Raw genomic sequence first — 13,036 nt, forward strand, 5'->3', positions numbered from 1 at the left:
ATTTGTTTATTAATTTAGTTACAATAAATCCAATCAGCAGATACATTGATAGATATTAATTAGACATGAGTTTCTCAACCTGGGCAGCTTGAGATGTGTGGACTTCAACTGCAAGCTGGTTGGGGAATTCTGGAAGTTGAAATCTGGCTTAGACACATCCAACTTACCTTCATATTTGTGGGAAGTAAAAATGTGTTGTTTTAAAAAATAAGATCATTTAAAAATCCTGCTGGTTCTAACCAAGGCCCATCTACATCCAATATTTGTTTTCTCACAGATGCCCAGGAGGATAAAGATCCTTATTTCCATGAGGTCTAGCTGTAACCCCTTCCTGCAAATAGTTCTAGTAATGTTGCTGCTTTCTGTGGGTGGCTTGAGCAGGATCAGCTGAATATATTTTGTTTCCTGAGAGAAAATACAAAGTCAGCAATTTCCTCCCAAACCAGCCACACAGACAGATTTATTTATTTTATTTTATTTTATTACATTTATATACCGCCCTTTCCCGGAGGACTCAGGGCGGTTTACAGGGTAATTAAAAACCAAAAATACAAAAGTTAAAAAACCAAGTTTAAAAAAGATTAAATTTATCCCTGTATAAGTAAAACTGAATCTCTGGTCACCCTTGATGACCAGCTTCCACCTTTTGTGAGTGAAAGCAGCAGGCAAGCTCAAGGGCTACAGGATAGGTCCCTGAAAGATGCTATTTTTCCTCTGGCAGGGAAAAAAAATTGGGTAAGGCCTTGGTTTGTCCTTAAAGATGCCTGTTACAACCCCCAAAACAGAGATACTCAAATAGAATCTGTTCTCTACTTGCATTTTTACGTGATTTTGAACTGCTAGGTTGGCAGAAGCTGGGATGAGTAAAAGGCACTCGGGATTCGACCTGCCAAACTGCCGACCATCTGATCGACAAGCTCAGCGTCCAAACCCACTGAGCCACTGCGTATATATATATATATATATATATATATATATATATATATATATATATATATATATATATATATATATATATATATATATATATATATATATATATATATATATATATATATATATATATAAATCCCATTTATATCCCGCCCTTCTCCGAAGACTCAGGGCGGCTTACAATCTAAGCACAAATCAATGTGCTTAGCAATAGCCTTCATTCTATGTATATACCTGCTTATTAGGGCTTTCGGGGGGCCCCAAGCGGCATTTTTACAAAGTCAGCTTATTGCCCCCAACAATCTGGGTCCTCATTTTACCTACCTCGGAAGGATGGAAGCCTGAGTCAACCTTGAGCCTGGTGGGATGCGAACCTGCACTAATTGCAGGCAGCTGGTGTGTGTAAAACAATATAAATCCAATATTGAACCCAAATAATAAAGCTTCTTTGATCAAATTTAGTAGCATTTAGTATCCAGCAGCATGCAGATTTAGTTGCTGTTTTTTAAAATAACATTGATAAACCACAAGCCCCCATCCTCTAAAATTATCTTTTTGAAAATACAAAGCACTTCTTCTTTTAATCTGAGAAGCTTGCTAATAAAAAGGAATCAATGTTGGGATGCTATTAGGAGAAATCAATGTTCTGTAGAGTCTTGTGAATAAATGGAGGCTCATCTGGGGACTTGTAAGGAGTAAGGAAGATAATCTGGATAGAAATATGCAGGATCCATTGCCCTGCAAAAGAGTCTGAATCATTTTTAAAATCCAGAATGAGATAGCATTTGAAAGTGACTCAGGGAGATAACTCCCTAATTCACTGAACTGTAAGTAGAAGTACAGCACAATCAGATGTGTAATGTTATGTTATTATAGCCAATCTCAATAAAAAATAGTTTTTAGTCTTCCTGTGAAATTTATTTCCCAGTTGGACTTTTGGGGCTGATAGGACTGCCAGTCCAGCTCTTGGTCTTTCCCTATCCTTAGATACATTAGCTTATTATGCCTGTAATTCCCGGCCAACATGTCTACCCAGAGGACATCAGCTTGAGGAAAGCTGGCATTTTCACATTTCCCTTGTTCCACAATCACACATTAACCATTCCTTTTTTTGGCTTTCAGTTATGAATTAGCTATTTCTCACTTAGAAGAGGCCTTGGCTCAACTACGGGGGAATGACCTTATAGATTACAAGATTCTAGGTCTGCAGTTTAAGTTGCTTGCTTGTGAGGTAAGTCTTTATTAGAAATCACAGCCCACTAGCAAGAGGTTGAACACTGACATTTAAATTCAAGGTTACTCTTTCAGAGTAACCCTAAAATGGTATCCATTCGATATATAGTAAAATAGTAAGGAATGAGTGGGGTCTTATCTCAGGACTGCCATTTCAACCCCTCCAGAATTTTACCTCAGGTTGTTTTTTTTATCCTGAGCTGGAGCCAAACTTCCAAGGAAAACTGGAAACCACCCACTATCTCCTTCTATCTAAGCATGTTTTTAGTATCAGAAGGAAGTGGAAGAAGGGCAGAAGCAGCCCGGTAGAGAGGCAACCACTAATTCACAATTTGCTTTTCAGCATGCCAAGATCATTTTAAAAAAAAGCCTAAAAATCAGGGGGCAGAGAACATTTCCAAGGAGGTATAACTGGACTTTCTGCAAACATCCAATATGCTTTAACTGCACATTTCAATCCTTACTGTATTTATGGTTCCTTTTCGTATTTGAAGTTCATCATAGAAGACCTCCAAGGTCTCTTCCAGCTCTATTCTAATTGATACTTCCAGGGAACTCAAAGTGACATATAAAATTGCCCCATTTGCTCTTACTGTTGCAACTGGTAAGTGCTGCTACTTGATGCTTCATTTAAACCTATATTTGTATATCAGTGATTGCATGATCTCTGAGAATGCCATATGCTAGAAAAGTAAAATTTGTTCTTACAACAGTTCTCTGAAGTAGGTAAGCTAAAGCTGAACCCACAATCAGCATTGAGTTTGGCGGGGTTTGGAAGCAGGCCTGTTTGCTGCAGATCTGCACTATCTATTTATTATTTATTTTATTTATTAAACAAATTTATATAGCCTCCCAACTCACACATTGGTGACTCTGGTCAGCTTACAAAATCTATCATCCAGATAAATGATATCAAGTGCCTTTCAGAAAGATGGAGGGAGAAAAATGCCTAGAAAGAGAAGAGCCGTGGGAAAGATCTGAAAGAATCTAACAAGAAGGACTGCACATTGGGGCAGAGATGAATAGAAGAACATTTATTTAAACAAGATTGGAAGAACAATGCAGTTCAGTTTTCCTTCATTTGGTATTGGACTAAAATTCCCAGAATTCAAGGCCTGCCCTGTAATCCAGTGCCTGTGGAAGGCATCAGGTTGGGAAAGGCTTACCTTATCCTGGTACTCAAAATCCACAAGATTTCTAAGTTTAGGCATATTTTTGACATCCATACTCTTTACTTGCAGCTGTTATACAATACTGCTCTTGCCTACGCTAAGCTGGAAGACTGGAAAAAAGCTGAGGAGCATTTGACAAGAGCAATAAAACAGAGGATGGGCTCCAGGCACAACAAGATAGATAAGGCTATGGAATCCATCTTGGTAAGAAAATGTAGAAATGGTGCATGAATTTCACAGCTTGAATACTGTTATGCATGCTGGCTGCTGCCCTCATAGTTGCAAATTTGGTATCAGCCTGAAAGGGGTCTTTATTACAGATGTATGTGACTTACCTGCACGGAGGATTAAAACTCTAATGAAGGATGAGAATTGTCTCTTCAAAACTTGGCACTGAAGAGAAGCAGCTTGGATAGACCATGTAGAAAATGAAACATTCTCTTGCGTTGACTCCAACTCTTTGCTCTGGAGAGCCCAATAAAGAGTCCTATCAAGTGTCAAGCAGCCAAGGGTGGATTGAGGTATTCTCTTTGCAATGCAATCTTTAGTGTGCACTAGGAGACTTCAGTTCCACTTCCTTTGGTTAATAGAACTCAATACTGTCAAGCTTACTGCAAGAGAAAGCGGGATTTAGAACCCTATTTACTTCACAATCTAATTAGGAGTCTTTGTTACTAAGGATAAGAAGTTGTTCTTTTAACTTAAAAGACAAAAATGTCTAGATGGCCATTTAATATAAAACATTAAAAATATATAGACACTTAATGTCCAGGTGATGGATCTTTCTCATGTTCTGAAGACATCATTTTATCTATTTACAATCTCTCTCTATTCTGGGATTCTGTAATTACATTAAACACAGATGTGAGCTATCTGAGAACAAAAAAAGCTCTCTCTTTTTCTTGATCTCTCTCTCTCTCTCTCTCTCTCTCTCTCTCTCTCTCTGAGAGAGAGAGAGAGAGAGAGAGAGAGAGGGAGGGAGGGAGGAGGAGGAGGAGGAGGAGGAGGAGGAGGAGCTGGTGGTTGAGTAGCAGCCTGTTATGAGGTTCTAAATTAAGAATTTAGAGCAAGATGGCAGAATTGTTTTTTGTGGGAAATCACATTGTATCAGGAGTAACCTGCCAAGGGTGTGTACTGATGACAGTGGTCTCTGCAGGGGGAATTTTTAAAAAATCAAGAAGGTGGCCATGGCAATGTAATTAAAACTCTGATCTTTTGTACATGTAAGCGACATTGATGCAATACAAAAGCAGGGATTTGATCATGCTGCTGCAATCATTATTTTGACTGTTTACCCTTCCTACTCCCTACCATTAGTGATGGTGGAGGGATCAGAAGTACTGGTTGGCAGATCTGGACAAAAATCTGCTGCCTTGCTGGATTCTCTGGCCTTCTCTCCACTTCTGTCTCTGCCATCTCATCATGAAATTTAGATGGTGCACTGCAGACTCTCTTCACCTAATTTATTATAAAAAGCATGGAATAAATGATGTTTGAAGAAGCTATGTTTTCACTTATTGGGACGGGGAAACAGGCTGATTTTGTTCTTTATTTTTGTTTTTCATATGTGCAGAAGCAAAGATTGTTTGAACCCATAGTGATCCCTGAAGGAAAGTTATTTCGGCCAAACGAAAAGCATGTGGCACAGCTGGAGAAGAAAGATTATTTAGGGAAAGCCACGGTATGAATTTAGCCTGTCACAAATATGGAATTATTCAGATAATTTTGTAATGGTGGGGGCTCTAGAAGGAAGTCTCAAGCTAAAGGAGGTCAGTGAGTCACACCATGAATACCTTTAACATCATGAGCAAATTCTGTTTTTCCCATGGCAGGGCCCCTAGTCTGCATCAAATTGTTGTTCATTTTGAGACTAACTGTCCTTGATATTCTTGGGTGGGTGGGAGAATCTTAAATATACTTTGAAGAGGTGTTTAAAAATTGCATTTCATTTCAATACTTTAATTTTTAAAAAATAGTTTTTAAATGTCCCACTGTTATGTTTTAGGATCGGTGAGGCATTGACGAGGCAGAACAGTGAAACAGCAACAAGTTTATTTAGTTAACAGAGAAGCAGCACTAACTGCCTTTTAACTACTACCGTATTTATACGGACCACCACTAGATGGCAGCCAATAGAATTAAAGCATTAATTCCCACTCAAAACACAATCTAACAGTTCTGGAAACAAGCAGTCTGGAGTTTAAACAGACATAGCAGTTAGCTATTACTCAACAGTTTACAAGTAATTTACATCAATACGTAACGCCCACATTATACAGGTATTCCTGTAAACCCAATAGAATATCCTGTGCTATGTAGCTATTCTTGTAAGATTGTTTAGGATTTCTCAGCATTAAGAATAGAGTTATTTAAGAAATACAGGTTTATTCTTCATCATTGCTGAAACAGAGAATAGGTCACTCAATTCAGCTTACGTATTTTCAAGGATCAAAAGAAGAGGCACAGAACAGGTGACTGTGTTCAAATGCAAATAACTATCATTTATCTCACACTAGTGTTTTAGTATTTGGATGCTCAGTTGGGCAGGATGGTGAAATAACAGTGTTAGAAAGTTTTGACTTTTTTGGGTGAGTAAAATTAGATTAAAAACAAGCCTTTCTTCCCATTCTAGGTTGTGGCATCTGTGATAGACAATGATGACTTTTCAGGTTTTGCTCCTCTTCAGCCCCAGGTAAGACAGAATCACTATCTTGCTTAGTCCCATGTTCTCCTGCTTTGATCATGAATATTTAGTTTCCTCCTTGGGCTCCATTTGCAGGCATATTCTCAGAATATGATCTGTCTCCATTTGCTGTTCTGGCCATCACGCTTTCAAAGTCTTATCTGCTATTCCATCCAACGGCTGAAAATTTAACTTATTTCACAAGATGAAGTAAATTGAAGTGATGTCACATATCAAGATGCCTGCTATTTTAAAGAAGTGAGGTTTAGGGTGGGTCCTCTAGAATCCTGATTATGACGGTATCATTTGGAATAATTAACACTATGAGTTTTTAATTTTAGCCATACAAAATTCCATTTAATTAAACTGAATAATTATTTTCATTTTTAGTAGAACACAAGAAGTTTCAAAACTTGTAAGCATGCAGGGCACAGGGTATTTCATTCTGTGTAGGAGACAAGAGAAATACTCTTAAGTGTTTCTTATCATAAGATGGAAGATTAAAATAAACTATTTGGTAACAAGGACATCCTTACTATCATATTTAATTTCCCAAGAAATTGATTTTTATATGGAAGACTGGGTTTTTTTAAGGGAGCTAGGAGACTAGAAACCTTTTCCTGTCGTTTTCTATTTTAGGAGCTAAATATGGGTCAAGGGGGTGCAGTGGCCTGGGGGTTAGCATGCTGAGCTTGTTGACTGAAAAGTTGGCAGTTTGAGACCCAAGCTCTACATGACAGGGTGAGCTCCTGTTCTTGCTCCAACTCCTGCCAATCTAGCAGTTCAAAAGCATGGCAAATGCAAGTAGATAAATAGGTACCACTTCAATGGGAAGGTAACATATTCCGTGCACCTTGGTGTATAATGATGCCAGCCACATGACCACGAAAGCATTTTTGGACAATTTTGGCTCCCTCGGCTAGGAAAGAGAGATGAGCACTGCCCCCAAGAATTAGACATGAGTGCCAGGGGAATCTTAACTTTTAAAATATGGGTTAACTTTTCCCTATACTTGAAAAACAAAAACCGTTACCAATTTGTTTCCTAGATGGGATGTGGGAAGGGGAAAAAATACTACTTCCTCTTCAGTCTAAGTGAACTCAGGATTTCTGTTAGAAAAGATTGAAGGTCTACTATTGATGGATAGGAATAAGCTAATATGTATGATATGCTTACAGACATCAGATCCACCTCCCAGACCTAAAACACCAGAAGTCCTCAGGTAAGATCAATAAAGTCCAAAGAATACTAACGTCCATCAGTTATTCCCTCAGCCAATCTCTCCCAAGATGACATAAAGAATAGTTACAATAAATTCAGAATCCGTGTAGATACACAACATTTTATATATCATTAGCTATAACTAATTAATGTAAGATGAAAGTTTGTTATAATAGATAGGAACATCATTTTTAAATGAAACAAAAAAACCAAAACATTCCAGACACATAAATGTGCAGATATTGTAAAATGCAGAATGATCTACTTGAGGCCTTTTCCTCATAATGCTACCACCTTTGCATCTTAAGTATTACACATTAGTGGAAATATTATGCACTGAATGAAATGGTGTTGATGACCAATTCCTATTTGTATTCTTTTGGTTGATTTTTTTCCCCTGGGAAATTGGAATGTATAGAAAAGGAATCAGTGGATGAACTATTACTGTATACTATTGCTTACTTAGGGACGCGGTGGCTCAGTGGGTTAGGACGCTGAGCTTGTCGATCAGAAGGTCAGCAGTTTGGCGGGTCGAATCCCGAGTGCCGCGTAACAGAGTGAGCGCCTGTTACTCGTCCCAGCTTCTGCCAACCTAGCAGTTCAAAAGCATGTAAAAATGCAAGTAGAAAAATAGGGACCACTACGGTGGGAAGGTAACAGCGTTCCGTGCACCTTTGGCGTCTAGTCATGCCGGCCACATGACCACGGAAACGTCCTCGGACAAGCGCTGGCTCTTCAGCTTTGAAACGGAGATGAGCACCGGCCCCTAGAGTCGGAAACGACTAGCACACATGTGCGGGGGAACCTTTACCTTTACCTTTTTATTGCTTACTTATGTAGGGCACTGCAAGGAGAACCTCACAGAGTCTTGTATGAATTTATTCCTGAAACTTCAGAAGAGCTTCAAGTCGTTCCTGGAAACATTGTTTTTGTTTTGAAAAAGGAGAACGACAACTGGGCTACTGTTGTGTTTAATGGAAAGGTAATAAAAGTCTTTAAAACTGTAATTTGCAGATAGACTACAGAAAGTGTGTGAAATAATAGAGTCTGTTTGACATGGGTTTTTCAAAACTCACAAGACATTTGGCTTGGGCCAGATTATCCAGCTGTGAAACTAATACTATCGACAAGCAATTTTCGTAATATGATATGGTTTAGACAATGATACCAATGAAAAATATTTTCATAGTGGTCCCTTGTGCTTTGAATAGTAAAATAAAACGTAAAGGGGTCTGTTAGAGAAAAAATTCTGAGAACCACTTCCATAAGAGACAATAGCTGCCTCTTTTACATTAACTGTTGATGTCATTTTGGACCTGAATTCTAAGTGCACTGAACTGATGCACTGAGCTGTAGGTTACCAGTTTGTATTATTTCCTGTAATTACATACATAGCATTATTACATTCATACCTCAACTCAAAGAGCTCAGAGTAATGTTGCTAAGGATAAGCCTATTTCATCTCACCACAAAAACAAAATGAAGTTTGGTGAAGATGCCTACAGTAATTAAAATGCTAAATAACTTTCTTATCCTGGTGCCACACAAATTTATTTTTATTTATTTATTTATAAATTTATTTATAAATATTTTATTTATTTGTTTATAAAATATATTTTATAAATACATTGATTTCCAATTTTTATTAGCAGCATTAGTATGGATGTGCTGGTTTTCCTGTTTGGCAATAATTAAGCACCAGAGGTCTGCCTCCAACTGATGCATTAAAAACATCCCGAAAAATTTTGCTGACATGTTATAGTTGTTTGGATTTTTGCACCCCAGATTTGGTAGTCACTAGAATCAGGGAAATTCCAATACATGGAAGCCACTAGCTTGGAAAGGCTGCTTTTTGCCATTAAAGCCAATGGTATTAATTAATTAATCCTTAGTTCATTCCCAGGAAATTGGTAATTTCTATCAGACTTCAATTTGTGCCAGGGGACAGAGATGTGGAAAAGCAAATCTCTGTCTGTGTGCTTGTCTCTGTGTCTGTCTGTCTGTGAAGGAAGTGGTAATGTTTCACTCTATTCTCAAGAAGCCATCCTTGGATCCAATGATATTGCAGAACATTGAATAACTTTTGTCAGTCTCTAACTTCATCTTTTTGGGGAAGACTGTTGAGACTGTGGTAGGAATCCAACTTTGGATGGCCTTGGACAAAGCAGGTTATCTAGACCCTTTTCAGTTGTAGTTCAGGCTGGGTTATAGTACCAAGACAGCATTACTTGTACTTACGATCTTTGAAGGGCTTGGGAAAGGGATGGTGTCCCTTTAAAATGTTAGAATTGAGAGTGGGGCACTGTCTTGTAGTGCTTCTCCTTCTTCTTTGCAATCAGTGTTTGCTGGGGGAAGGAGGAGGTCTGTATGGGGAGCCTCAGGGCCTGAGTTTCTTACCACTATTTAAAAACTATGTGAAATCACTGAGTGAGGTCATTTGGCAGCATGGCGCATGGTATCATCAGTATTAGGATGATACTGAGCTATGCAACCCTGCTCCATGCTGAGCAGGTGATTGTGAGGGCCTGAATAGGGAAGACCAAATGTAATTCACCCTAGCAGGGTGGAGTGGTTTGCTACCCCACTTTCCTCACCCTCAGTCTGGTACGTTTGACTGTGATTGGACAGTACTTCTCCAGACAGAATTGTCATACAATTTGAAGGTCTTTTTGGATTTGTTGCTCTTGCTCAAAGAGCAAGTGCTAGCGGTGGCAAAGGAGGTCTTTGCACAAACTTATTGTGTGTCCCAGCTTTTCCCATTCCTGAACTGGAGGCTTTGGTCACAGTCACTCACACCTTAAATTATTTCCTGACTGGATTACTACAATGTGTTCTACATGGGGCTGCCATTGAAGATCACTTGGAAACTATAAATGGTCCAGAATGCAATGGCACATTCAGTTCTGGACACCCTGCAATTTCCCATGCTACACTGCTGTTTTATGAGCTGTACTGGCTCCTAGTATCTTTTTGGGTACAATCTGGTTAAAGATATAAATGACAGAAGGCCAGGTTAGCTGCACAACCCCCTCTCCTTGAGGGCATTTGCCCATCATCAGTGTTAGGTATACACCTGTCCGGCCACCTGATTGGCCAACCCGTGCAGCGGGAATCCCTGGACACTGGGTTGGGTAACCAGGGCAAGCGCGGGAGATCTGAGCCCGTGGGTTGGCCAGCGCCTGGTGCACCTGGGGTACATATATGGGCAGCCGGGCAGGTAAGGCCAGTTTTTGGCCACGTGTACCAGAATAAACAGTTAACCTTAACTGCCTCTGCGTGATCACTTGCCGGACCGGACACAACAGTGGCGACAAGGGTGGGATCGGCAGAATGGCGGTGAGGAAAGCGTGAGAACAGGCAGACGCGAAGCGGGAAATTCAAAGAGCCGTCAGCAGCAACAACTCCGCGAATGAACGAGCGAGAATGGCGCAAGTCGGCTCAATCAGAGAATTCTACCCCAGACACCCAGAAGATTGAGAAGAATACGTAGGCCAAGTCGAGGGATACATGCTGGTGAACGGCATTACGGACGATCGGAAGAAGACCGCCGTGTTGCTGACGATCAACGGAACGCCGGTTTACCGGGTCGCTGTGGGACTATGCCAGCCAGCAACAGTTGCCAGCGTCTTGTACGCCGACCTCTTAGGGAAACTGCGAGAACACTTCACCCCCAAGCGATCCGAGCTATTCTGGAGGAGGATTTTCGAAAGGCGGAACCAGAGACCAGGGGAATCAATAACGGAGTTCATGGCCGCAGTGAGGGAAGCCGCACTCCGCTGCAAGTACGATAACCTTGAGGTGCGCATCCGAGACCGAGTGGTCCTGGGCTTACGCGACGAACAGCTACAAAACAGGATAATAGCCAAGCCCACAGGGAACTTACAAGAAGTCCTCGATGAACTGCTCACGTATGAAGCCACCGGACAACGCGACCCCCCCCCCACAACAGCAATGGTGCAACCAGATCCATCCACCAAGAGTGCCTTGTGGACGGTGGGTTGGAGGACTACCCATGGGAGACAGACATCAACAAAGTCACCCGACGGTTCGGAAAAGCCACAGTGAGAACACCCTGTGCGGACGACACCGACCGAAGCAGAAGACCACCAGCCGCCCAACAAACAAGACCACCAAGGGAAGGCCTGAACAGGCATAGGGACGCAGAACCCAGATGCGGAAGCTGTGGGGGAAACCACCCCCGTGCGGGCTGCCGATCTCGGAATGCAAAGTGCAGGAATTGCGGAAAAACCGGCCACATCCAGAGCATCTGCAGAAGCAAACCGCAGGAAAACCTTCACGACATCGACGCCTGGGCCACAGGTAAGGTAACCCCCGGTAACAGTGGCAAAGGGTCCCATAGATCGCAGGCACGAAACCCTAACCGTGGGTCAATCGAGGCCGTCAACCAAGTGCTTAGTCCCAAACTACAAATCGAGGTCCACCCACAGGGCATCCCCTGCAGAATGGAAGTAGACGGGGGCGGCAGTGTCCATAGTCTCGAGGGAAACCCTGGCGTGCATCGAGGCCAGAAGTGGCCGCCGGGTCCCCATTAAACATACACACATCCAGCTGGCCGACTTCCAAAAGTCACCCATAAAAGTACAAGGAACAGTCACCATAGAAGTCAGTTTTAAGGGGTTCAAGGGGCCTCTCGAACTATTAGTCACCGAAGGCCGGAGAACCAGCCTGATCAGCCTCAACTGGTTCAAGCCTCTCGGCATATGGGTCGGGGGAATCAATACGATTCAACACCGATCCTTACAGTCCGTCTGCGATAAATACGCAGACGTCTTCGATGGCTCGGGAGATACAAAGGGCCACCGATCAGTCTAAAACTAGATCCCACAGTACCGCCCATAAGAATAAAAGCCAGGAGAGTGCCCTTCGCACTCAAGCAAAAAATTGAAAACTCACTAGACAAACTAGTAGACCAGGGAGTGCTGGAACCGGTAGAAGGGGGCCCCTGGGAAACGCCTATCGTCACCCCACTAAAACCTAATGGGGACGTGAGGATTTGCGCCGATTACAAGGCCACATTAAACCGAGCATTAACTCAGCATGCTTACCCGGTCCCGACGGTGAAGCAGGTCCTCGCGACCATCCAGGACGGCGCCATTTTCACTAAACTCGATTTGGCGCAGGTGTACTTGCAACTAACAGTCACCAGGGAAGCAGCAGATGCTCAGATGATAGTTACCCACAAGGGGGCGTTCCGAGTCAACAGGCTGCAATTTGGAATAGCAACAGCCCCAGGTATTTTCCAAGAAGTGATGGAGAGGACCTTGAAAGGTATTCCTGGGGTGTGCCCCTATTTTGACAACGTATTGATAGCAGGAAAAGACGAGGGGGCATTAGCTGAAAGGTTGGAAAGGGTATTAGGAAGATTTAGAGCTGCAGGGCTCAAATTAAAAAAAGGGAAGTGCTCCATAGGAGTAGCATCCACTGAATTTTTGGGATACAGGATAGATGCACAGGGCATACACCCAACAGAGGGAAAGATAAGGGCAATCAAGGCAGCTCCAGAACCCAAGAATAAGGCAGAGCTTCAAGCATTCTTGGGTCTAATAAACTTCTACCACGCGTTCATACCACACAAGGCTGCCATAGCAGAACCACTGCACAGACTATTAGACAGTAAAACAACATGGCAGTGGCTGGAACAACACAAAAAAAGTTTTCAAACATTAAAGGACATACTATCCAGTAGGCCCATGGTAACCCACTTCATTGAAGGGAAACCAATCTGTTTATCATGTGATGCCTCACCATACGGGGTAGGGGCAGTGATCAGCCA

At 41.8% G+C, this 13,036-nt stretch overlaps 1 protein-coding gene across 2 annotated transcripts in view; it reads left to right on the forward strand.

The window, feature by feature from the left end:
• NCF2 (neutrophil cytosolic factor 2) overlaps positions 1 to 13,036 on the forward strand; it is a 31,878-nt gene that overhangs the window by 5,812 nt on the left and 13,030 nt on the right. Inside the window, exons 3-8 of one of the 2 annotated variants that reach the window (XM_081323236.1) lie at positions 2,056 to 2,164; positions 3,408 to 3,542; positions 4,912 to 5,019; positions 5,971 to 6,030; positions 7,200 to 7,243; positions 8,083 to 8,224. In XM_081323236.1, coding sequence (XP_081179362.1) covers positions 2,056 to 2,164; positions 3,408 to 3,542; positions 4,912 to 5,019; positions 5,971 to 6,030; positions 7,200 to 7,243; positions 8,083 to 8,224 — 598 coding nt within the window. The remainder of the gene's footprint in view (positions 1 to 2,055; positions 2,165 to 3,407; positions 3,543 to 4,911; positions 5,020 to 5,970; positions 6,031 to 7,199; positions 7,244 to 8,082; positions 8,225 to 13,036) is intronic. The other variant, XM_081323237.1, reaches the window with a different exon arrangement.

This window comes from Vipera berus (assembly GCF_964194415.1).
Source record: "Vipera berus genome assembly, chromosome: 3".
NCBI lineage: Eukaryota > Metazoa > Chordata > Lepidosauria > Squamata > Viperidae > Vipera > Vipera berus.